The sequence below is a fragment of the Dryobates pubescens genome, chromosome 6, assembly GCF_014839835.1.
Source record: "Dryobates pubescens isolate bDryPub1 chromosome 6, bDryPub1.pri, whole genome shotgun sequence".
Taxonomy (NCBI): Eukaryota; Metazoa; Chordata; class Aves; order Piciformes; family Picidae; genus Dryobates; species Dryobates pubescens.
This window is the reverse complement of record NC_071617.1, coordinates 39,377,706-39,404,697: the sequence shown is the minus strand read 5'-3', so window position 1 is coordinate 39,404,697 and position 26,992 is coordinate 39,377,706. Positions and strand designations below refer to the sequence as shown.

Here is a 26,992-nt window from a genome sequence, read left to right as displayed (position 1 = left end):
AGTTGAGAGTCAGTCCCCTCACTGCAAGGATTTGGGAGCAGTGTGCATTGCTGAGTGTTCCTCAGGTGCAGAGACTGGTGGCCATGGTGCAGGAAGGTGACCTCGCAGTGTTTTGCTCCTGAGACAACTGTCACTGACATGCCTCTAGCTTGCTGAGTCTCACCTGTGCTTTACAATTAGCTGCACAATCCAGGCAATGACTCATGCCACAGTATTGCAGCTGGGGAAGCAATGTAATCCACAGCTCAGATGTTCCCAGGGGACTGGGTTATTTTTGAAAGCACAAAAGAAACAGGGTGGGTGGCAGAGAACTACAGTCAAGTCATGGGAAACAATCTTACAGGTCACTAATGAATTTTAGCTGAGTCTGCAGCAGCCTTAGTAGCATGAGTTTATGTCCTTGTGACATACACTGACTCACAGGGCATCATTAAGCTGGCATTAGAAGGTTTGAAAACACTGAACTTCACTCATGACTTGAAATGTCTCATGAGAGTCTCCTACAGTACAACATCTCTTTCCCCAGCAAGGGCAAAAAGCTATTTCTTTTCACTGTGGCATGACAATGTTAAGGGGATTTAACTGCTATAATCTTCAGAGAAAACAGTAAGGATCAGACAACCTCAAAACAAATGCTCACCAAGGAAGCATCTGGCCAAAAGAACAGCAGAATGGCCTGTTATTTTTGTAGTCTCCATATTAATTTCTATTTAAAAAGGAGGAACGTCCTTAAATCTTCATCACCAAGTAAGTCAAAGAATGACTACAGATTTCAGAGAGACAGTAAAAAGGTAACTTCAGAAAATGTGAGCTTAATATAGGAAAAAGATAAAAAATTAATAGGTGCAACAGAGTTTGTCTTTGCACAGCAACTAGCTACCAGCAAGGTAGTCATGAGAGCATCAGTATATGTAAAGAGCAGGCAGCTAAGAGACATCAGTGAAGGCTACCACATAAATATAATGAGAGGTGTTAACAAATGAGTGCATGTACTACCTAATTTGGTTGGTGAAGATAATGCAGGAAATATCCAAGACAATGGTGGGAAATACTGGCTCCTGCTCCCTCTATCACAGCTCCTGTTTTAGTTCCACTTACAGCTAATGATCCACCTTTCATAAGGGACAAATGCAAAGACTTTGAGTTCTTCCACCTGCATGCTGAAAGCTTGTCATAGTCTTGGGTGAGGAGCCAAGTCTGTATTAAGTCTGACTATGCCAGGCCCAGTGTAAAGCTGCCCTGGTGCCTGATCTCCTGCTGGGAGGCTATACCACACTGCAGCGTCCTGATGGCACAGAAAAGTTGCTTTGGCTTCTGCTTTTTAAATTTAGCTACCAGTGAAGAAAGTTTCTGTTGCAGAGACCAAACAAATTTTTTACCACCAGCAATGAGTGATTTACCTGCTTCATTCATCCTCAGTCATCTACTATTGCCTGTTGCTAGAGACAGGACACTAAACTAGCTGGAGTGCTGGGCTTGGCCTCATGTGGTCATGTGAATGAAGCTGGTAACGGGCACAAAGATTGGCTCTGCTTTGCTTACAAGAAGGGCAAGTGATTTATTTTGTTTAAGGATTTCCTTGGCCAGGTCAGGACAGCCCCAGGACTGGTGTCACTGTTTGGCACTGTACACATGGTGCCTGCAGCCCCTGTATGCAGCCTTCCTGCCCCCTACCTGAGCTTTGGAGCAGATGTTTTCTGGGTGAGGCATAAGGGCTATCCACCCATCCTGACACTGGTTTTTGTGTTATAAATGCCTCAACCTCACAGTTACTGGAGCTGTTCAAAGGTGGGCTGGTGAGCCAGACTCCAGGTGGCTTCATCCCTCTTGTCTAGAGTTGTTGTCCAGCGTGTTGCAGGCTTGCACCTCTTGTCTTGCCCCTCCTCTTCACACCTGGGATGAAGTCCCAGGCAGGGCAAAAGACAAAAGGGTTCCTGTTGTGTGGTTGCTGACAATAGGCCCATTTGGATAGGGGAAGCATCATCGGCGGGAAAGAGTGTGGCAGTGCTGGGGTAGCTCTGCCTGAGGTGGGGCACTGGCTCCTCACTGAGAGAAAGGGATGTTTTTGAGACAGAGGTGACTCAAAACAGCTCTGTCCACTGGTCTCTGCTGTGGCAAACATTTCTGACTTTTCTCAGGCCTGAAAGTCGTGCTGCCGGGGCCAAATCTGCCTTTGGCCTGAGCCAGGACATGAGGCAAATCCTGTACAGGTGCAGCTGCTGCTCTTGAGAGAGAAGCCTCTGCATGTGAGGCACTGAGCAGTGCAGGTGACTGAGGAGGATTTTAGTGAAAATACTTGATGGGGTAAAGCTCACCAGCTGCAGGCATGGGGAGGCACAAGTGTGATCTAGGGTGGTATAAGTGGTACAAGATGCAGGCAATACGAGTGCAGAGGACAGAAACAGGACAGGATTAGAGGAGAAGAGTGAATTTGGAGCCTAGGCTGGTGTGTGTTGGTGGCTGCTCCACAAAGTAGGGTGGTTCAACAGCCAGGGCAAGCAAAGAAAAGAAGCAGGAGCTGCAGAAGCACACTGTGAAGGCAGTAGACAAGGGTCTCTGTTCCTTGCAGGCTGAATCTGGGCTGTCCACTTATGTCTGGTGAGCCTGCCGCTCCACAAGCAGCTAGAGCCTCCCAAACCCCAGAGAGGAAAAGCTCATCAGTGTGATTTGGCAATGTCCCCTCTTTGCCCGTGTGTAAATACTTGTAAACACAGTTCCATGGATGCTTTCAGGTGGTGCAAACCAGCCCCACCACCCAAAGGCAGAGCCCTCCTCTCACTGAGCACCCTCCTGCCTGCTCCTCCACTGGCCTCTGTACCTGCCTGGTGACAGTGGGATGCAAAGAGAAGGACAAAACAGCATAGTTAAACTAGGAAGAAAGACAAAGGCTAATGACAGGCTGGACCAGCTCCCTGACAAAGGTCCCTCTAGCCATGTAGGTACCTGGACAAAGGGTGGCTGGGAGGCAAGATGTCTGGTTTTGTTGGCTTATGGTAGGTTTATCTGATGCAGAAGTTATGGGTGATAAGAGACTTTTTCTCTCATATCTCATATGCTTTCTTTCTGGGAGCAGTGACATACGTAGCCTCTCTTTGTTAACCACATGGATAATAACGATTGTGATTTTTTTCCCTTTAAAACCTGAAATAGGTAGCAGCTTGCTCTCATGACTGTATATATTCCAGTACAGGCTTTAATTATAAGGGTACATAAAAGTTCCTCAGTAATAAAGCAAAGGCACACTTCATCCTGCAGCCTGTGTACTATGTACTTCACATGTGCCAGCTTGGTATCCCATATGTGCAGTTCCCCCACTTGCCTTATTCGTAGGACAGAAAGTAGGTGGTTTTAACACTAGTGAAATCAGATATTAACATGTGCCTTTCATTTTAGCAATTAAATTGTATAGGGAAATTAATTCACAGCTATCTGCCTCGTGCATTTATCTCCACCCAATAAAATCTGTATTCCTTGCCTAGGCATATGGTTGATATTAGCTTTGTTGGTGTGAAAAACCCAAGTGTAGGCAATGCAGCACTTTTCTATTTACAAGTGCAATTACTAGTTCTTAAAGGTTGTGGGTCAGCTAGCTGATTTGTGCTTAATGTAACAATAAGGACACCCACCAAACAATCTTTCCCAACTAATTGGGGAGGTGGTCAGTCTCTATGGGCCTCCCTGTTCTGCCAGTCCAATTTAATATTGTTTTTGCCATGGGAATTTCAACTTGCTGCATGGGCAGTCTACTCCATGCTAATTAAAGTTCCCTTCACTGATTGTCACAGCTGTCCATGCTGATTAAACATCTCATTCATTTAAGTAAGACAGCAGTGACTACATCTATGCCAGAAACTGTTCCTTTGAAGTGACAATCCGAATTCATCAAACTTTACCACACCAGCCTATGCAGGCACTTCAATTGCTGAGAAACTATTAATGTAACATCCCTTCCCCCATGCCTGCCTGCTTATTGCATTTAATGCAATCTGTCATTGTCTGTCTCAGAAGACCCCCACTACACTCCTAGCAGAGTTTTAGATTTTTCTAAGTAAGCACACTGAGGCTAGAATTGTTTCGTCTGTCTGGCTCAGATGGCCAGTGCTGGAAGAGGGAAATCTGTTCATGTTTGGGGTGATGTAAATTTTGATTCAACAGCCACCACTCCTGACACTGAATTCGCAAGCTACTGCATATGGGCTATGTTGCTCATCACAGCTAGTGCAAAGGCAAGTCATGCCTCAGCTTTGAAGTGTAAGCAGTGTTCAAGGGAATGGTCTTCATAAAGGCCACCAGCACAGCCCTCTCCAGCAAGGAAACCAGCGATGGGAGAGACATCTTCTGCTGGATGGTCCCGCTCCTTGTAACAGAATGCCATGAACTGGCCTTTAGTTTTTGTAGTCTGCTTTAAATGTTCCTCAGATAAGGGAACCTTTAAATACTAAACATACAGAATCTTCTCCTGATTAAATGTTGTGCAAATCTTGGTCATGTTGTTACTTGAGCCTGCTAGGTATATAGGTGGCCTTTCCCCCCCCCCCCATTCACCATAAAAATGTTGTCATCTCCATGTTGTCAGTTTTTAAGGCTAAACCATCAGAACATTTACATGGTGGTCATTATTCTTTATGTTCAGCTTAAACCCTCCTTTTCATATCTGAATGTCTTTCCTAAGTAGATTGACATCAAAATACTCTGCTGTTGTCTTCACTGATTGCAGCCCTAAACTGCAATTCTGACTGTGGCATTCCCAAAATACCTTCTTATTTACAAATGGATTTCAGAAGCTAAACCCCCTTTTCCTTCAGTGTAGCTGCCAACTCTTTCTAGAGCTCATCTGTTCTGCTCCTGCTTTAAGCAGGAACTCGAGACTGATGCAAGCAGAAAATAATTTTAACTACTAAGATGTAAATGACATACGCCAATTAAAATTTGAAATGCAGTCATTTTTCCTTAAAATGAGATTATCAGCAGTGTCATGAGCTTAACTATTAGATTTCGCTCTTCCCATGTGATGAAAAACAGTTATTCCCAGACCAGTTATTGGATGCTTTATTTACCTGTGTCAAAAAAGCTCAATCCAGGTTTCCATAAGTCTGTTTCCATTGCTTTCACATATGAAAGAGAGAAAAAAAAATATTACTGAAAATAGTGGAATTACTAGAGATTGCAAAATTCTGAGTCAGTTTAGAAAGGTCAGCTCATACAGTGAGTTATCATTAACAGCTAAGGAAATCAGTAATCCTGGAATCTTTTATGTGCACATTTCAAGCTAAGTTTAAGAGTCTTGTGTCACTGCCTTCAGGGCACTAAGCTTTTTTATTACTTTAAATATGCCTCTTTAAATCTCTTTTGGTCTTAATTCCCTAAATTGCATTGATACTGAGGCAAGCAGACCGACTTCAGTATATTTTCGCTTGGCTTAGACTGTTTTCTACTGAAAATCTGCAAGTACTTCTCACCTACAGATTGGATCTATTCCTTCAGCCCATCCAAACACAAAGAAGTTGTCTAATTTTTTCTTGCAGCCTATCAGGCATGGAAAGCTTCATCAAAAGTGCTGCTTTCATAAATAAACCTCAGAGTATCTGTTTTTGGAGCCTGCTGGAGAGCTTTCCCAAAAAGTGATGTTTTGCTCTAGATTATAGCTGGGTGACAATCCTTGTAGCTGAGTAGGACAAGAACAGTGCCAGGAATCCCTGGATTGCTCACAGTCCATCTCCAGGTTTGTTCAGAGTGGTTTACAAAGACATCTAACTCAGGCCCATCGAATCTGTACTGCATCCTGTGCCCAAGTTTCCTACCCAAACTGGCCCCTGGTGTGCTCTTGTGCAGAGCCAGTGGGTGAACCACTATGTAGGTCTGGAAAAAGTCATGGGCTTGCCAGTGTCCTCCAGCCTAGTGAGAGCACTGACCTTGTCCTTAGGCTGCCATCCCAGTGAGCAGCTATCAGCTTCTCTTAGGGAGGGACAGTTGTTGCATGAGACAGATGGCTGAATGAGATGTGTGATTTCCCTGAGGTGCAGGAGGAACCATGTCATGTTTCATAGGCTAAAGTGATTTTTCCAGATCCCTTTCCCTCCTTATGCTGAGCACTGCCTAAGGAAAGCAAAGCACAGAGAAGTATAGGCAACATACTTGCTCTGGTGTTCAGTCCAGCAAAAAAAAAATAATTAAAAATTGCCCCCCTGTCTCTGCTGCAAAGGTGGGCATTGGATTTTGACAAGGACAAAAGAAATTGGGTAAGCACAGAAAATGTGAAATGAGAAAAAAAAATAATGGCTGTGACGTTGCTGTGGCCAAAAATTGTAAGAAAGGCAAACACAATTAGAAATCAGAGTGATGAGAAGCTAACTGAAGCAAGAAGAAGAGGTACAAAAGTGAGGGAAGAGAGTAAATTTTGGGAGCTGGAGAGAGATAATCACTTTAAATATGCTGTAACTAGGTCAACTACAAATTGTGATTTTTATGGGGAGATTGCTGGGTAAACTTGATGGGTATTATCCAGAGAGCATAACATCAAAATGTCAATGATCACTTTTCTCTCTTCTGTTGAAATACTCCTCCTGTGCTTCCCAGCTCTCACAAAAGTACTCTTATGTGCTGCAGCCTCTACCTTCCCAGGAGGTTTTGTTGCCCATGCTAGAGGTTAGCTGTGCCATGGCAAAGCTCTGTTGTCTTGTTGCAGGCTTGGGAGAAACAGTGGAGCTGGAGCAAGGACTCTGTGTGAGAAAGGGCTGTGGTAAGTGTGCACTCATGCTGCTCAGGGATAGCATGTAAGTACACACCCCTGCCTTTGCTCCCTGTATGTGTGCCCAGTTTTGTACCTTGCTGTCCTATTTCTGACTTTGCCTTGCTGGTATGGTATCCTGCCCCAGTTGTAGTCGGATCTAACTTATCATAGAGGACTTGCCTGGCAGCCTAGGTTGTTGGCTGGCCTGGGGTATCACCAGTGGACCTACTCTGCTTTTGTTGTTGGAATAAGGGGCAGACCTGCCTGCCTATCTGCCATCCCAGTTCCCATCCCTCACCCTGTTCTGTCTGCTCCTGGACAAATTCCACCCTAAGAAACTTGTCGGTCCCATCAAGGGAGTGTTAATAGTTGTATGTGCAGTGAGTACTCTGGAGTCCAGGGAAGTTGTCAGTGGCCTTGCAGAGTGCCTGCTGTGACGGACTGCTTTCTTGTGAGGGGTGGTGAATTGTATAGCCAGGAGAATACAAGTGGTGTTTCTACCATCAGTATTAAAGGCAGCCTCTATGGCTGCAATCCGCCTGGAGGCTCCTGGGAACAACAGGAACAGAAAATTTAGTTTAATCATAGACCTGATAGGCTGCACACAGCTAGTTTTCTGTTTTTCATTTTAACCAACAAATAAGGAAAATCGCAAACACTGCGGCAGATGCTGATTCCCATGTCCTGAAACAACAGCTCACTTTTCAATTCAAGAAGCTGCTAGTTAGCATTCAGTGCATAAAGCTTACCCTGGTCCTCCTCCAGGACACATGAAAACATTATGCAGTATTGCTTGAAGGCTAATTTGTTGTTGCTAAAACTATGAAAGAGAGCAGAATAATCTGCTGCTATCAGTCTTGCTCACCCAGGTGGGCTGGAGAGCCGGCAGCCCTCTGGAAGGTGGCAACAGGCTCTTGGCGCTGAATACCTGCGTGATCTGACAAAGGGGTGAGAGGTTAGACCACCAGTAGGCAAGGAGAGAGAAATACAATCATAAAGGATGTGGTGACCCTGAATTGTTTCTCTGTACATGTTTTCAAACTAATTGGAAAAGGAAGATGGAAACTATGAATTAGTAGTAACAATTTAAAAGCCAAAAGAAGTTGGCAAAAGCAGAGGAGTTTAGATGTTAGTAGGTGCTGCACAGTGCAGCTATTCACTGGTGCACTGAAACAACTGGTAGTGGGTCCTGAGATGCTGATCATGCTTAGGGCCCTGAAACTGAAAATGTGTCTCCTTTCAGGGTTGGGCCTTCCCCCTCCATACTTACACAGACACAAAGTTCCCCTCTTATTTTGCAACAGCAAGTGTTGTAGATGACCTTTAGAAATGGTTTTAGAATACTATTTCGAGAACAATTCTAAGTTCAACTATTCCCGTTTCATTTTTCCCCCCTAAAAGTTACACTATTGTTGAGCAATAACCTGAGTGTTACCTGCTTTCACTGCATCCTGCTACAAATGTGGTTAGGAGTGAAAAAGTGTGCATTACTGCATGGCTCAGTGGATGCAAGTGGTGGGACTAGCTACGGGGAGGAATTAGAGAAAGGGCTGTAATGCTTTTACCTGTATTTGGTCGTAAAATGTTCCTGTTACTTGCAAAGGTGGAAGTGCCCCTGAATGCTTTGAAAATATTATATTGGTTAGTACATGGAACTTAAACACAAGGTTTTGTCGTATTCTAGCAATTCACATCTACTAGTTATTATTCATTTAAGACATACCTGTATTCTGTTCTCTTCCTTGGACAGTCTGAACCTGTCCTAAGTAGACATCAAAACAGAAAGGTGTTATTTATACCATGTTTGGCTCAGAACTGCTGCTACCTGGCTTTTTCAGAGTCTCATTTTATAGCTGTCAGAGTTAATGGCCCACTTAAAAATTAAATTCCCATTGTTCAATACTAAAGGCTCAGAAAATTTGCAGTTGAAAACCACTCTTGAGTCATGCTTTTTTCATTAATTATTCTTGAGAAGCTTCTTAACAAACTTATCTTTCAACAAGCCTCTATTCATCAGCTTTCCCAGAAGGATTAATTCCAAAGCCTGGTGAAATCTGTGGGAATGTTCTAGCTGGCTCCTGTGAACACTGGACAGGGGCATGTGAAATATTTTGTAATCAATAAAATATGAATGACACTGTTTCAAATGGTTGTCTCAGAAAACAGGAATTGCTGCTCCTTGAGAACTTGATCTTGCAAAATCAGGTGACAGCAGATACCTTGTGTTTGACCCAGCCTTGAACATTCACAGATCACTGGAAGCCATTTGATGGGATTTCTAGGAGCTGTCCTGAGAGACTTTGTAAACTCCAGATGCCAAAGAGATCCAGTTTTTGGGTCACCTACCAAAATTGATATGGCTTTTAATTCTATAAACATGTAGCTATGGGTCCAGATGGACCACAGCTAGTCCAAGCAGAGTTTTCAGGTTGTGGAGGGAAAAGTCTCCCAGTTGTATGGGATTGTGTATGCTTTCCATGCAGGAGATCTATACATGCCAAAGATGTGGAAGAGAATTAACTGAGCCTGACAGCTCACCTTGTCTTGGCTTTACCACAGCTGAGCCCAAATATGTGTGTAACACCCTTTGCGAGGTTAGCCAAAACAGAAGACAAGATGGTGAAAGAGAGATTAGCTCGGTATCAGAAGTATTTTATGCCACTTTTTAAATGAATTGACCCTACCCTCCACACCCACATTTAGCAACATGGATTTCTCCTTATGCTCCTTTTGATGGTGCCTTGGGACTGTTGGGACTGTTCTCTCTTGCTCCCAAACATGTGCTACCACCATCCTTTCAGTAACCTGGTTTTTGCCATGCTGGCTGGGGCAAACACAGTGGAGGTAGTGGGGAAAAAGGTTGGAATTGCACTTCCATGGTCTGCAAGGCCTGTTCTTCAAATCTGAGATGCTGGTGAGCCTGCAGCATGTGTTCATTAAAGCAGAGCTCTGTGCTAGCTGGAGGTTGAAGCAGGACTAGAAGTCTGTAACAAACTGGGAATGGATAGTCACCAGGTGAATCCCAAGGACTAGATCAGAAATTATAGCAGTGGAGTAGAGAAGCCTTTGTTGAGGCAAGTTCTGTAATGAGCAGGAAGCTGTGGATGCAGTAAAGGATGGGGACAACAGAGAGAAATGCAAATTGGAGTAGACCTTGCAAATTATGGGAACCAATTTGCAAAGTAGCTACTCCATGCACAAAACATGCCTGACCTTCTGCAACTTGGTCAGCCCCTTTGATAGGCTAGGTAGTCAGGGTTAACTTGAGAGGAAAGGCAGGATCCAAAAAATGCCAGCTGTTCTTCCAAGTGCCAGGATGGAGCCTTCACCCAGTGCTTGCTGAACCCTTGTGGTCACGAGCCACTGGAGAAGAGCATTCAATGCTTTCTCCACCGCTTACACTACTATTGCCTCCTTAGGCTTTTGGTTGGTTTGTTTGATTGGTTGGTTTCTTTTTTTTCCTTCCAGTTTTCTTTTTATTACTGTGGGAAGTTGCAGCTGAGGATTAAAGCAGTGCAGTTAGAGTTCATGTCTGAAAAGAGAAACTGCCATTGAACTGGGCTGGGCAAAAAGTACAGAGCAGTGTCTTGCTTGAGGATGCTTGAGGCTCTTGCTGTCTGATGTTTGGTGCCTCAGAGTGGCACTGAGCATTGTGACATTGCTTATGGTTGCAGTGCTCATAGAAGCACTGGACTTATTCCCAATCCTTATCTGGGGCCCAAACAGCTGTGAAAGAAAGGGCTGCCTGGAGAGCTGAGATGGGAGAGGGCAAGTGAGTTTGTGTGCTTGGTTAACTGCTGCTGCAAAGGGACTGAAGTCGTCATTGTACCAGGGCATGGCTGAACTTAGAGTTGTTCAGGGAGTAGGAGTGACTTTGCACACTTTCAAAGCCTGCTTCTGTTGCTGCTTCCCCCTCAGGATCATCCTTGGCCTCATACTGCATGAGTGAAGTGCTTCACTTGCTAGCAGGGCAGAAAGGAATAAGCTGTCAAATGTCATGCTAGTTGCATCAGCAGTTTTTCATTTATCACTTTTGCCATATGAAATCTTTAAAGCAGGAGTACTGTGATGGAGCAAAGCCAGAGAATCACAGAGTAGTTTCTTTTGGAAAAGACCTGTAACATCAAGTCCAACCATTACCTGGTTGGGTTTTTGAAAGAACATTGATTTAGCCTAAGTCAGCATTTCAGAGCCCTCAGCCTTAAGTTTAGAAGTCTGTGCAGCCCTCTGCATCATGTATCTTACAACTGTTATCAGATCTTCCTTTCAGAAAGCAAGACTAACAGAAGCAGTAGGAAAACATGATTCAAGCAGAAGCTTTGTGTTAGGTGGTGTGAAACCCAGCACATACATTCACTAGAATGTCTTCCCCAGAGCTGTGGATGATCACTGACTCTGACATTCAGGCCAAATATCTGGTTGGTTTTTTTTTCGGTTTAAATTCAGATTTGGATTCAGTCATTGAGTTTTCTGAGGTTAGAAATGGAGTCATTGCTGCCTTAAAATACACTGTACTGCAAGCCTTGTGGCATATTTCACCATACTTACTTGATGCTGCAGCTACGACAGATGAGTATGCTGGATGGACACTGCTAGAACCTGAAAAAGAGATTTTCATTTTCAGCTATTGAACTAGCATGCCCCCACCACCGCCCCTCCCCCCATCCCCAATGTTCTTGAATGAGAATAAATGGAGAAGGAAAGATTAAGAAAAATGAGGTTTCAGTCCAGACAAACAGATCAAAGAACTAGTTGTTGATTCCTATACCTTAAAAGTATGACAGCGTTTGGGGATGGAGAGCTTGTTCCCACATGAGTAAGTTTATATGCCAGTATAGTATATATAAAGAGAATGGCTGGCTATAATTTCACTGCAGATGAACTCTCAGAGAATCTACACATTTGTATTTATGTAAGACACACCAGTTTGGTATGTATCTCAAAGGCACAACTATAACTAGCCCATCTGCTGGAATTAATGGTTTTATCCACTCCTAATATTTCTTCATTGAATTACTGAATTTGTGATCCACTAAATCGTGGTATATTCACCTGTATATCTTATTCATTAAGTTTTAAGAAAGTTACAAGGCAGGAGGAAAGGAACACAAACATTCATACTTCTGACCTATATCTCTGACCCTGTGCAATCCGGGTCTTGGCTTGGCTGCAGCTGCAATTGTGGTTTTGGTTGTTGCAGGTGTTGTGGTTGGTTCTCTAGTGTAAGCATCCATCGTTGTGGTCGTTGGTGTTGGGGTGGTAATGGCCACTTGTGTAGCTGGTTTCACCACCGGAGATGTCTGATGCTCTGTGTGGACTGCGTCCCCTGTAGGAACATTGACAATCACTGCAGCTGGATGTGTGGCATGCATGGAAGCTTCATTAATAATGCTCACTGTTTAAGGCAACCAGACACTGATGTTCTCCTTAGGAGGTCTATAAGCATCTTTATATGTGAAGGCATTAGTGCCTTCATTGTTGTGTCGATCTGTAGCACAGGTGCCTCTCTAGAGGGTGCTGACAATAACCTGCTGCAGCCTTCCCTGTTTCCCCTCCACTTTCTGCTTTGGCCATGAGCACCTATCAACCCTGACAGATGTCTCAGGCTTGGGAAATGGTTCAACTAGCCAGTTACAGTTTCTGTTTTGCCATTATCTTTTCTCAGTGTAATTAAGCAATTTAGCAAGTCCATATAAATGGAAACCAACTGACATCTGGTAATAAAAGACGGCCATTGTGAGTCATAGACCAGAATAAAATATGCATTGCCCACCGCAGCACTGAAATGCTTTGGCAGAAAGACAGCTTTTAAGCTTTTAAGTAAAGGTGATTCGGGGAGCAGGTCGGAGCCTGAGCAGTGAGTGTTAGGGCTTTGGATGAGAGGAGCGGTAGCACCACCTGGGAGGTGTCGCTTTCGTCTAACTTTGACTCATCTCACAGTCGCTACTCCTTTTAAAATGTCTCATCTGTTGTGAGAACAGAGACATGTCTAGTTGCAAGATTTGCATCCTAAGTATCTTTGTACAAAATTGTTAACGCAATTGCAGTTCGGTCAATTCATTGTCTTGAAAAAAATAATGTATCCTTCACCATTTTCTTCTCCATCTGTCTACAAAACCCCAAACAACAACAACACACCCACCCCACCCCACCCCCCAAAAAAGCAACAACAATAAAACGCACACACACACAACCCCCCAAAACTGCCCTTAACCATATTCCATGTTCATCTCAGTCTTGTTCCTCTTCTCCCTGCGTATAGCCCTGGGGATGGCATGACATGCTGTGCGCACTGAAAGGGAATGGAGTGCAGCCTGTTCGCTGCTTCACAGCACAAGTTTGTATTTTATTTCTGGATGTTCTCATTTTAGAACACATCATCATGAAGCTGTCTGGTGGATTAATTGCCACCTCATGCTAGCCAGTGAAAAACTCAGATCTCAGACAGCTTTAATGGGATAATGCTGAAAGAGAGCTCAGAAGAAAAACAAAACAACTCAGCTGAAAAAAATCACTATGAATGGCTCTCTTTGGGCTGAATGGTGCCCTGCTCGGTGCTGCCGCGCTGAAAGAAAACAGACCGAGGGCACAGTCTTTCCCGGAGATCGGGTGGCGCTGGAGCAGAGAGCAGGCACATCAGCCAGCTTCATACCCAAGACTGCAAGGAGTAGCATTAGCAGAAAATCCGAGGAAGCAGCATAATACGAGCAGAGAAAAGATATCGCCTTGGTGCATGTTGGCTGGATTTGTAGGGGAGCTTTTAACATAAGAGGAGGGCTCTCAAGGTCTAGCTACTCCCAGTACTCCTGCAGGCAGGCTGCCCATCTCCCTTACAGTACCTTCAAAGGGTTTGCAGAGCACATGCCCTGCATAGGAAATTGCTGAGAGCCATAATGTAGCCTTTTGAAATTCATATCATCTAAACTCATCCAAAGTAGAGATAGAAATAAACTGTGAGGGTGTCCTCTCTTCTCTGAAATGGCAGATGTCCTTCAAGCACCATTGCGGGCACTCACATAGTGGACTTGATTTAGTGGAAAAGAAGCTGTAGACAGGAGCTTGGATGGGAGAGGTAAAGCTATATGTTACCAGTGTCGGGCTGCTTCCTATAAGCATTGGCAGGTAGTTTAGACTGGGACAGATAGTGTAAAAAAGTGCCAGGATCCCCAGTCCATACCTTGTTCTGATGCCTTTTCTGATGCATCTGCAGTCTTTGTAGCTTTTAGGTCTTGCTCTGGCTTTTTAGGTTCTGAAACAAAATTAAGCACATTAGTGAAGGCAGCAGGGGGAAAAAAAGTTAAAATCTGTTACTTTGAGATTACTAGTCCCCAGAGGCAGGTCAGTCAGACTATCCAGAGCTTTCTCACAGAGAAGTGATGGCTGGGTATCTCTAGAGAGTAGTCACCCTGCTTTTGTGTGTGTGTGTGTGCACCAAATTTAAGCATTTTCACTGCCTGAGAGCTCTTGCCAATGACAATAGAATTTCTGAAGCAAGCAATATTTATAACATTAACATGTCAGGTTGTTGATTTTTCCTCTGAGTAGCAGTGTGTCCTGAGAAATGGGGTCACTGTGTAGGATGCTTGGGAAACACCAGCTATCATGCAATATTTCAGCCAGTGATTTATATTCAGATTTAGTTCTTTCTTGCCTATCGTTGTCAAATCATCATGGGGCTAAATCCTGAATGCCATGGGCTGGCTCCAAAAGAAAAGAGAGATTTTCTTCATCTGTTTTTATTTCCACCCAAAGTCAGCAAAGTACATGGAAAGTACTTTATTGGAGTTCATTTACTGCTGCCCTTCAAAAGAATCTGCCTCTGCTTTTATGTCTGACTGACTACTGGAGGATTTTGATCTTCCATTTTTTAACTTTCTCTAGCTCTTTTGGCAGCATTAACCTATTTAGGAAACCATTAAACCTGGAGGAGTTTCTCAAAAAATTATATTATTTGTTAAACCAACATATTTCCATTGTTTTTAGTAGCTGTGGAAAGTTACAGTTTTGGGAAGATTTTTCTTGCTGTGCCCAGCATTTGGGAAGCCCTATAATGAGCAGCAGCTTTTAAAGAAATGCCAAGCACTATGGATCTCCAGCGTCCTTGGGATGAGAACCAAAATTGCATCTCTGGCAGCTGATCAGGTGTGAAGCAGGAATTTTTACTAATCTGATAGCAGGTAAGTGTAATCCTCAAATAACTGCCTTTACCTCCTACAGATAATGGGTTTAAGTGTCCGAGTAAAGGACCTTGTCTCTATAATTTAAATCAGAAGAAGGTAGCTTTTTGAGAAAAAAAAAATAAGTAGGAAATCCTCTATTCCAAGATGATCCTGGCACCATAGTCCTGAGCCAAAGTGGCAGGGCTAAGGAAGTCTGATGGGCCCAATTGAGGCTCAGGAAAGATGGATTGTGACCATCAGATCTCTTTGCTACCCATGGCACAGGGCTGTGCAAAGCAAGGCAATGGCATCCTCAACCACTGGGTTTGATATAACAGTTATTTGCTAATTTGCTCATCCTGGGTGTTCTCTGTGTGAGTGTGCAGTCTTTGTTGCTGAAATCTTTTTTCATTCACACTACTTGATTTAAGAACAAAGTGAAGGAAGCACTTTGTGTCTTTGGTTTGCTGCAGGAACAGGCTCCTGATATTTTGTTTGCATGACTGAGATGTGATTTGATGATGCTCCCCATTTCTACATTGATTCTGACATCATCTAGGTTTTAGCATTGGTGGAAGTAATTGTTGCCTGCAGCCTGCTGAGCTCTGCTTTGACTGTATTTATCTCTGGTCTGGTGTGAGATGCTTGTGCTGATACTTTGGGAATGTTGAGATGTGGTTTTAGTAACTCTTTCTTAGAAAAAAATGGACATGACTAAGATATGGTCACAGTGAGTAAGCTTAGGAAGGCTCATGCTGAGCAATCACTGAAGGAGCTGTGTTAGGGAAGTGTGTAGTAGTATGAGACATTAATTTTGTTTTCATTCACACTGTCAAGGAAGGGTCTGAACATCACACACTTGTTACAGTGGGCACAAATAAGTGTTATTTCAGTGACAGAGGCACTTCATGTGTATTTGAATACTGACTATCACCTAGTACAAGACTTAATCAAAGACCTCTGAAGAGAGCTAAATTATTTCACCATGAGAGTGGTGAAGTCCTGGAATGGGTTGTCCAGGGAGGTGGTTGAGGCCCCATCCCTGAAGGTGTTTAAGACAGGGCTGGATGAGGCTCTGGCCAGCCTGATCTAGTGTGAGGTGTCCCTGCCCATGGCAGGGGGGTTGGAACTAGATGATCCTTGTGGTCCCTTCCAGCCCTGACTGATTCTATGATTCTATAATTCTATGATTTAAACAGATTAATTCCTTATCACAACATCCTTAGATAAAGCTACTGCACATTGTCACCTATGTCATAAGTATTATGTTACTGTTGATTACTGTAGTCTCAACACTAAATATCCCATAGGATAACATGACTAGCATTGGCAGAAAGTCAACATGTATAACCTCAAATGCTTTCATATAATCAGTCCAGCATCATACACGCTAACAGATCTAAAGCAAGGGAGAAACTACTTGGAGACAGAAGTCTGAAACATGACTGCAAAATAGAAATTGTCTAGGATTATTTCCATATGCTTAACATAACAACAACAAAAAAAAAGGCATGAGGGATTTGGATGACATAATAAAGGATGCATGAACTTTTGACTGTGAGTAATTATGTTTTGAATTGCACAACTGAGAAGCTCCAACAGCTAGTTGTGAATGGTTGCAAGGGAAAGTCACTCACAATTACTTGCCTGATTTAACAACTGTGCTTTTTGACGAAGAATATTCAAGAGTTGATGGATATGTCACACCTTTTCTTGGCTTGCCCTCTACAACAGAAAAAACATTAGAAAGCATCTCAAAATAGTCTTCCTTGACACACAATAAAATTCTCATTTAACATATTTGTTCAGAATCAGACCCCACTTCTTGGCTGTCCAACTTATTTTCTTGAAGATTTCTGTGTTGGTAGAATCTCAAAACCATGCCACTAAAAATACCTAAAATTGCCTAAATTCAGCAACACACACACACACACACACACACAAATAAAATAAAATTAGAAAGCATGAAAACACAGTCCTGGAAGGCTGAAGAAGTCATTTAGTTCATTCCATTTCTCTCAAATGCTGTTAAGCTTATGGAGGCCAATCTGTATAGCCTGTATCTAAATCCACAGCTTCCCTGGGCAGCCTTTTGCCAGTGCCTGATTATGCAGTTGACTTAGAAAGCATATTTGATGTGGGATTCACTTTGTCACGCACACAGCATTCTTCTCTTACCTCACTTTTGCAAGATGCCATTTCTGGCAACAGTGTTTTGCAGTAATAACAGTGAAAGAAGGCTGTGCTTCTGTGTGGGAACATATGGTACCTGTATTTAGATCTAAAATGAGAGCCCTGTCTTAAAACAATGAGGTATGTTTCCCAGTTAAGCTTTAAACCACAAATCTTTTTAGTGTCACAGCAGATGCAGTCTCTATTGGTACATGTGTCCATGCAATTCCATCTCTTGGGGCAGTTTTTGTATTCCCATATATCATTGAATGAAAAGTGTTGCAGAGAAGCCCAGAGTAGGGAAGACTGTTCTGGCCTTTAGTTGTTGGTGGATGTAGGACCTCCAGACCCTGGTGACTCTCTACAAGATGTTGTGCTGTGTCATATATCTGGACCACCTGAAGTGGCATCTACCTCCAGCTCCTGCAAAACCTGAGTCATAATGGTGATACTAGGTTTGCTTTCCTTTGTTTCCATGGCAGATTCTTGTAAGAAGGTGTGTATATGGCACTGTGAGCATGTCAGTTGTTATCCTGGCTGATTAATCCAGGGACCAACAGCACTAAACAGAATTAGCTGCTGCAGACTGAGCCACTCATGGGAACTAGGTGCTGTTTCCCCTGTCATGACATGAAAAGAAGGGTATATGCCAGAAGAACTGGTTCTCTATGTGCAGGGGTGGCCATGAAACTGGTGAGGAACTGTTATTTGTCCTTTTTTTCATGTCCCATCTCCTTTGTTTTATGCCTCTCTGAAATTTGATGTCATTAAAAAAACCTTAGAGGAGTAAGTCAGTTTGAGTTACTAATGAAGCAATGATGTAAGGAGCTATTCTGTTTCTCATTTACAATGGTATGAACTGAGAGCAGCTCCACTGAGGTCAACACAGATCCAGCAAAGACCAGAGGTGACAAGTTGGCACTCAAGGACAAGCTGTAAAGAGCTTCCTTCTTGCCCTTGGGTCTCTCGCAGAAGCTGGCCTAAGTGCAGCGGAAAAGGTCTTCACATCTACTCCCCTCCAGATAAAACTGGGCTCCAGAGCTGAACAGGACTAGTGAGCTCTTCTGCCAATTTGGTAGAAAGATGGAAAAGTTACAGGGTTGCAGATGATTTCTAAATACATTTCTTTATCCCCAGCAGAGACAGAGTTGTCAAGTATGTGTAGTTGGTACATGGATGCGGCAATATATTAATAATATGATTCTAATTTAGAATATTTATGTGCTAAGCTGCTTTCTAAGGCAAACCTGAAGCCCACTACTGTGCAAGTTTATTAACTTGCTAGCATGGGGATGCTGGCTGTTCCTGGAGTCTGGGATTTTCTTCCATCTTATATATGACCAAGAGGTCTGAGGCCTGACCTAAATGTGGCCCTGCACTCTGGAGCAATGGTAATGTCCTTTTTCCTTTTTAGTGTCTGGAGAAAATTATATCTAGGTTGGAGTTTGCTTAACATACCCAAAAATGTGTTTACATATGGGCTGAAAACATCATGTTCTGGCCAATGAAGTTTAAGCTGCTCAAGTAGTGGCTGCTCACCCTCTCACACTTATCTGTGACTAGCAGACTCAGAGCTTTAGGACTCTGTTTTCTTAACCCATTAACTGCAAATCCCCCAGTAAACTGAATGGAGTCATTCAAATCAGGGCCAAAGCATTTCAGTGCTTGAAAGTGAATACCAGTGCATTTGTGTACCTCCTGGTGTGCTTACTGCTTTAATTCCAGAGGACAGACCTCCTCCCCCACTGCCCCTAAATCATGCCACTTCATTGCCTGGGTTCCTCTAGGATTCTTTTTCTGTGCTCTTTTGTGTGGGTACTCATTTACAATTTAAACACCATACAGTCTTGGTGACAATATCCTAACTAGGAATAAAATGTTGGCACATGTCCAGAGTACAGTATCACATATGGGTCTAGTCTGCTGAAGAGAGTTCAGATGGAGAATAGGGGACTCAGTTCCAGTTCCAAAGCTGTCCTGAAATTAATGCCTTAGGTGACGTTGTATTTTTACTGGGGAATGCTTTATGCTGCTCTGCCTTTTTTTATGACTCATAATCGTAAAATGAAAATGCAGCTCATCTCTTTCTGAGAGTGAGATCTGTCTGCATTCTGCCTCAGGCTGCTGAGATGAATAGCACAGCCTTCCTGGGCTTTTACTCGTCTCAATTACTTTCAAAAATTCCCAAATTTTCAGTAGGTACAGTGAGAGTTTTCTTCCCGTTTCACGTGGTGTACGATCTGTTACGTTACGCCTGAGCTCGCTTCTAAACTAAGTAGTGCCACTGACATCAGTGAGCGCACTCAGCATGCGTAAAATTAAGTGCATGAGGGACAAATTTCATTATGCTTGTGCATACCCAGATTTCTCATTCTCTTATGTGTGCTTGTAACTTCCTCTCGTGTCTTCTTTCATAGTGTCTCATTAATTGAGAATCAGGATTTGCTACTGTGAGCCAAAAATTCTTGCAGTTTTACTGGATAACAACTGGCCAACTGAGGGGGGGAAAAAAATAAGTTTTAAAAAAAAAATCTTATTTTTCCACTTATGTACCTGAATTACAGTGTGCTGTTTGTTGGGGGGAAACTGCAACAAGTACAAGTAGCAATTCAGCTATTCCAGGAAATTCCTACTCATCCAAAATAAATCCTTCTCATAATGTGGCACACCCATGGCAGAATGCTGTAAAAAAGTGCATCCAAATATATTAATGCAAACTCCAGATGGCAGTTCATTTTGGTCAGTTTCTGAGACCTCCTTTGCTGTCCACAAATTTTTGCATGAGAAGAACATGTCTTCAGTTTTAGTGTCTTTTGTTCAGTTGCTTGTTGATTTTTCCAGGAATGATGTAGTTAGTTAATATCAGTTGATTGTACCTATCCTACACCTCCAGAAGTGCTGACCAGCAAAAACTGACCTACTGTCTGGATGCAGCATGAAGTTAGATTTAGAAATTGTATGTAAGGTGGTGGAAATTAGACCCTCCTTTCACACAGGTAGAATGAGTTCAAGTAGGTTTAAGGTAATCTGAAGATGATGTAAAAGTGATTCTGATGGCCCAGAATAAAACCTGTTTTGAGTGCTTATTCATGCTAAAGCTAGGTAGGGTGGGCCTGCAATGATTAAACTGGTCTTGAAAATGAGAAGGCTGTTTCCCCCTCTGCCTGATGGGGAGCAGCAGGAAAGGGCAGGTGGATCCAGCATGCCACCATAGTACCTGACACAAGGAAGGACTCCCTCCAGCGCGGCAGTGACAGGGACCGGACCCCGTTGGAGAAGCTCCCGCGGTAACCGGAGTGGCCGGCGACTTTTTGAACGAGAATCTTACCTCCTGCGTTGTCAATTACACCACTGAAAGGGGAAAACACGGTGTCTGAAGGCAGGAATTTCCCCAGATGACTTAGACATTGTTCAACAGTGCAGGAGATAGAAAGTGTTAACCTTTACCTTTAAACCAGGGACTAGAGTGGAGCTGTGACATTACTGATGCTAAGAAATATTTGTGCTTCTTCCACATAGAGAAGAACAGCTTGTTACAAATTGCTGTTGGGATCCGTTTGCTCTTCCCACTGATCTACTGGTCCTGTGTTTAAGGCTGACCTAGTTACACACAAGATCAAGCTACTGCCTTTATTAAAATTCCTGCAAGCTTGACTGAATGACTGAAGATAGAGGGAGAGGTACTCAGAGGAGTTTTCAGGCCAGCTATGTGACAGAAATACAACTGTGAGGCAAACTACCCACTTGCTAGATTTGTTTTCTTTCGTAAAAAATTAATGTATGTAAGTTGTTGGGTTTTGGTTTGGTTTTTTCCACCCCCAGTTCCATTATATATCATCTGCCAAAAAAGCTAAGCCTGGAGCAAGCTGAACGCAATACTGATGAAAGCTGTTAGAAAACCTGGTGAGATCCCTGTGTGTCGCACATTAAATGTTGTTTGACACACGACTTAACATTTATCTAAAGACAAACAGAAAACCTTCTGTAGATGTAACCTGCTGTGGCATCATTAAGAAGGCAGGCAAGCCAGGAAGCAACTGCCACTCGAGTATCATGGCAGGACTGGCAGTAATCACACTGCAGGAAAATAAGTAATGGGCAGGAAACAATGTAGAAGAATGTGTCAGAGCTCCAGTTTCCTCTGATGACTGCAAGAATCTGCTGGTAACGTAACTGTGAGGAAAGGAAACATAGAACCTAACAAAGTCAACCCCAGCTGGCAAGTGAGAAAAAGGGAAACCTTCACTGCAACAATACAGGCAGCTGGCATTTGAACTACAAGGGAAATTGCAGTCACTGTCAGTATTTTGTAGCTTCCCTTTGCGACAAGCTCTGCCATTGTGCAGATATTCCATTGTGCATGCACTAGAATCTGAAGGAAGAATTTCTCGTTTGAAAGCCATGTTAGCAGTCATCTTCCCAGCAAGGGACTTAGCAGACAAAGCTGCAGCCAGGAGGTGGCAGCCCTACACACGCAGGGACCTTGGCCTCTGCGCTGCGCAGTGCAGCGTATAAAGGTAAAAAGTCCTGAAGCCTTAACCATTCAGCTTTGTTCAAGAGCTCAGCTGTTTCACGCAAGTGGAAGCACTGCAATAGATTGAATAATGCCAAATGAAGTCATCTTGTCCATCAGGCTTTACAAGTTTTTACTGTGTTTTCACATGAATGCATCTTGCTTCTGCATCCTTCCTGCAATTATGGTGTGATTCCATTCAAATATGGTGAACCAAAAACAATCCCAGAAGTATTAGAATTATTTGTATTAATCACTGGTGATATGTCTGGTTTCTTTCTGATGCTTATTAGTAGCAGCAGCTTGACCCTTATCTTCAGTACAAATAGTAATTTGCTATGCATGTATGAGAGATCTGCAAATCTCAAGACACTTCTCCAAAGGTTGAGAAATGTCTTCAAACACACCTGATTTAAATTGCATTGTCTTTATTGCATCAAACATGGTCTTTATTGCTGGTTTCCCACTAGAACAACAGCCTGCAATCAAGCCTACAAGGCTGTAAGAACTTTAAAGGGTTTGAAAAGGCAGGAGCTCTCTACATAGAAGTGATGGTTTTGTCTGAGTACCTTGCTCATTTAAACTCACTCACCTGTGAATTGCAGCATTGCACACACTGGAAAATGAAGCATAAATGTCTGTGCCATAAACACGGTATTTTACATCTTGACATCCAGGAGGGCATTTTGCAATGAATTCTGGATTGATTATCTTCCCCGCCTTGACGTCACAATCGATCTGGGGTACATCTGCAAGTGCAAGATCTTGGTAAGATCAGACTGAATATTTTCCTAGCTGAGTAATTTTGTCATGAAATGATGAGTAACTGAGTGACAGGGATGCCCTTCTCTTATGCTTTTGTATCAATGGTTTTGCGATACAAGACATGTCTGTACATTTTGTTTCTACAATATAACACGTAATAATCCCTATACTAAGGGATGTGGCTGTAACCAGGGATGGCATAAAGAAGCCTGATTATATTTCTGACCTTCAGTGTTTGCTTCTGTGGAGGCAATGTCTATTATGACACTTTGCTGGAGATAGAAAGAAACATAGCCACCCAGGCTGTGGTTAACATGTCAGGAGGGGAAGAGGTGGCTGTCAGTCACAACCAGGAAGGGCTGTGCACACATGAGGCAGGATGCTTCCCAAACCTCCTGCTGTGCTCATGTAGCTCCATGCTGTCTGTAACACCAGACTGCAGCCACAACCCATTATCATGTCCTTAATTTTAAAAACTATTTGCTGGGTATAATTTCCTTTGAACAAAAGTTTAAATGTGGATTCTCAACCTTGCAGTAGGCTTGTGTGTCAGCTAAATGAGCAAAATAATCTGTGCACAAAAATGCTCTTACAGCAGCTAAGTTATAGCTGAAAGTTATACACAGAAGCTAGTGCAGAGGGAGTGCACCACTTGTCTCTGACTAATCAGCTGCATGTGCTTTGGGTTGCAATAGGTTAATCTCACATATTTAGCCTGGAGAAGAGGAGGCTCAGGGGAGACCTTGTTGCTCTCTACAGCTACCTGAAGGGAGGTTGTAGACAGGCAGAGGTTGGTCTCTTCTCCCAGGCAACCAACACTAGAAGAAGAGGACACAGTCTCAGCTGTGCCAGGGGAGGTTTAGGCTGGAGGTTAGGAAGAAATTCTTCACAGAAAGAGTGATTGGCCATTGGAATGTGCTGTCTGGGGAGGTGGTGGAGTCACCATCACTGGAGGTGTTTAGGAAGAGACTGGTTGGGGTGCTTGGTGCCATGGTTTAGTTGATTAGATGGTGTTGGATGATAGGTTGGACTTGATGATCTCAAAGGTCTTTTCTAATCTGGTTAATTCTATTCTATTCTATTCTAGTCTAGTCTAGTCTAGTCTAGTCTAGTCTATTCTAGTCTACTCATGTCTTTGTGAAAACCATAGTGCTTGCTTACAAACTTGTGTGCTGCCTAATGACCTATGAAGACATATTTTAGTGGTGCAGTACACAATTTCCCCTTTACACATGTTCAATAGCACACCTTTTACTTAGTGGTTTGATTTCAAGAGAAGAGTCTGTTAGTTAACATGTGCTGCCATCGACTCTGCAGATAATTGTGAGGAGTTACCAGAATATAAACTCATTTTGCCCTTTTTTTTTTAACACATCAGATATACCTGCTGTAAAACAGCTAGGAATACTACTGGGATCACTTACATAGCTTAGCCTTTTTTGCCTTCTTTGTGACGTCTTTAGCTGCATATGTACATATAAGAAACAGACCTAAAGCAAAGAAAACATAGCATCAGGAAAAAGGGGCACTGTCAACATCAGTTATTGCAAAATCCTCTGCATGAGATTTCCCAAATCTGAATCAATGGCTTGAAAAAAAAACAAACTGGGAGTGTTCTCAGCCACAGATAGGTTTCCACTTGTAGGTTATTTTTGCAGCCAAGATATGTCTACTGTGTGGCAGGTTTTTTGAAGGGGATTAAAGATCAGATCAGCTCACACATTCATCTGTGGAACTCACTGTCAAAAGCTTCTGTTGAGTCCATGAGGTCCAGAGAGCCACAAAAAGCCTCAGTATTTCTACAAGCCATGAAAACTCTTTGTAATTGGTGTGATAGAGATGTCAGTGAAAAAACATGCTCTGTACATAAAGTAACTGGGAAGTTAAGGAGAGAAAGATCCCTCTTAATAAGCCAGCGGGGAGGTTATTCTGTCATCATGTGTTGTAGCATTTCACTCACTTGTGGTAGCAGGTATGGGATGCTGGGCAGAATTATGGACAATATGAAGTTCTGATACAGCATGAAGTTCAAATACAGTTCTAATAGGCAGAATTATGATTTGAAAAGTATAATAGGAAAAGAAACATACATTGTTACATTAAAACAAATGTCACAAGGTATGTATGTAGCTTATCATGTTTGGTTTACTTACTAAGTGCATGATATAAAAAACTTTTCTTTCTCTGTGCTTATTTTATAAGTGATGTAATATATAAATTCATTACAAATATGTTGACTTTCCTATTTGCTTTTCCATCTCTGCATTTTCAGAAGGAACTGAAACTCTCTGTGACATGCTGGTTTATCCTCATATTGTTTGTTAAGTTAACAGAATATGCATCAACAGTCTTACTTCTTTTATGCTCTTCTCCCTCCAGACTGGCTGTAGAGAGTCTGCAGAATTAATCACTCCTAGAACTTGCTCATAAGATGTGACAGTGTATAGATGCAGTACCATGGCTTTTTGTCAGCACCAAAGTTGTGTAAGTAAGGCTAAACTGCAGTTAGAATTAAAAGCAGCAAAACAGTTGACATCAAAATGCAAAGTCCCAACTACATGGAATGTCAGGGCATAATTTAATGTGGAGAAAGTACTTTGGTCTTTTAGTAAAGACAAAAGAACTATATAGACAGCTATGAATTTGAATCAAGAAGGGTTATTCTGGCAGATCTGATGATCTCAGCTAGGTGGAACATTGCCTGGGAATATCACAATTAAAGACATAGAGCACCATTAGACTTTGTGGCAGCTGGATCCCCCTTAAAGGGAGACATATCAGTAAAGTACACTAAGAAATCATCCCTGATCAAGCAGAGTGTTCATGTTAGATGAACTCTCTATAATGTTCCAAAAAGGCAAGATCCTGTCTGGCTGCCAGACTCACCTTTATAGCCATTTTCCTTTGGAACCTCCTTGTTCACGGAGAAAAGCAAGAACGCACATTACAAATGGGAAGGGATGCTCCCACGTAAGAAACAGGTGATTTTTCTTTCAAGGGAATCTTTACATTACAGACATTTTCCAGGCCCCATTGTGCCATCTGATTTGGACTGCATGCAGTCATTCATATACTTAGAGATGTTGGCAAGTAATTTATACTAGTGCCAAAGTCAAAAAGTTCTGGTAGCCCATTTCTGAAAAGCTGTGCCAAGGCTTAATTTACCTGCCACTGAGAGCTTCATCAGCCATGAAGTCCAAAGGGAAGAGAAGAAGGCAACAGCCACTGGTCAGCCAGGACAGGAGAGTGCAAACACACGAACAACTAGTTGCAGCACAGCTACTGTACTTACCAAAGAAGGTTGCAATGACTGCGGCCTTCATAGTGAGTAAAGCAAAATCTGGATGCGTCACTGAAGGAGCACTGAAAATGAAAGGGAGAGTACATCAGGCTGCATTCAGATGTATCACAGATGACACTGGAAAGCAGTGGGAGAGGGAAAGTGCACTCTGCAGCCTTCCACAGTCCTCACATGCTACATCTTCTCCTCTTTTGCAGAGCAGCCAATGTTCCCAGAGGAGATAGCATTTGGGCTGTGGCACTCCCATGGATCAATTTTTTACTTCTGTTCAAGTTTTGCCTTTTGCTTCAGGTAAAGCCAAGACTCCATTACACACACTTATTTCTGAAGCCGGTGGCAGGAAAGGGCATGATGAGTATGGACATAGTCTGACAGCTATGACAGATATTCAAATTCATTCACTAATTTTTTAAGATGAAATTACAGAATAGTAATGTCTGTGTGGCAAATGTGTAATATCATAAAGGAGTGAATAGAAGTCCGTTCACTCCTGAAAGATGTTGTGTAACGTATCCTGCAATCATGCCATTGCTTCTGAGCCAAATTACTGATTTAGAATAGAATAGAATAAACCAGGTTGGAAGAGACCTTCAAGATCATTGCATCCAACCTATCATCCAACACCACCTAATCAACTAAACCATGCAACCAAGCACCCTATCAAGTCTCCTCCTGAACACCTCCAATGATGGTGACTCCACCACCTCCCTGGGCAGCACATTCCAATGGTGAACGACTCTCTCAGTGAAGAACTTCTTCCTAACATCCAGCCTAAACCTCTCCTGGTGCAGCTTGAGACTGTGTGCTCTTGTTCTGGTGCTGGTTGCCTGGGAGAAGAGACCAACCTCCACCTGCCTACAATCTCCATTCAGGTAGTTGTAGAGAGCAATAAGGTCTCCCCTGAGCCTCCTCTTCTCCAGGCTAAGCAACCCCAGCTCCCTCAGTCTCTCCTCATAGGGCTTGTGTTCCAAACCCCTCACCAACTTTGTTGCCCTTCTCTGGACAGGCTCCAGCAAGTCAACATCCTTCCTAAACTGAGGGGCCCGGAACTGGACACAGTACTCAAGGTGCGGCCTAACCAGTGCAGTGTACAGGGGCAGAATGACCTCCCTGCTCCTGCTGGCCACACTGTTCCTGATGCAGGCCAGGATGCCATTGGCCCTCTTGGCTGCCTGGGCACACTGCAGGCTCATGTTCAGTCTACCATCAACCAGCACCCCCAGGTCCCTCTCAGCCTGACTGCTCTCCAGCCACTCTGACCCCAGCCTGTAGCTCTGCATGGGGTTGCTGTGGCCAATGTGCAGAACCCGGCACTTGGATGTGTTAAATCTCATGCCGCTGGACTCTGCCCA

At 43.1% G+C, this 26,992-nt stretch overlaps 1 protein-coding gene across 1 annotated transcript in view; it reads right to left on the bottom strand.

The window, feature by feature from the left end:
* The window catches only part of VIT (vitrin), a 34,130-nt gene extending 8,432 nt beyond the window's left edge, over positions 1-25,698 (bottom strand). The window contains exons 1-12 of the mRNA XM_054162503.1: positions 25,632-25,698; positions 23,764-23,829; positions 22,167-22,323; positions 20,279-20,412; positions 16,537-16,614; positions 13,908-13,979; positions 11,859-12,056; positions 11,279-11,329; positions 8,454-8,492; positions 8,296-8,352; positions 7,596-7,667; positions 5,058-5,105 (exon numbers count right to left, since the gene is read on the bottom strand). Coding sequence (XP_054018478.1) covers positions 5,058-5,105; positions 7,596-7,667; positions 8,296-8,352; positions 8,454-8,492; positions 11,279-11,329; positions 11,859-12,056; positions 13,908-13,979; positions 16,537-16,614; positions 20,279-20,412; positions 22,167-22,323; positions 23,764-23,829; positions 25,632-25,662 — 1,003 coding nt within the window. The 5' untranslated portion in view covers positions 25,663-25,698. The remainder of the gene's footprint in view (positions 1-5,057; positions 5,106-7,595; positions 7,668-8,295; positions 8,353-8,453; positions 8,493-11,278; positions 11,330-11,858; positions 12,057-13,907; positions 13,980-16,536; positions 16,615-20,278; positions 20,413-22,166; positions 22,324-23,763; positions 23,830-25,631) is intronic.
* Between the last annotated feature and the right edge of the window lie 1,294 nt (positions 25,699-26,992).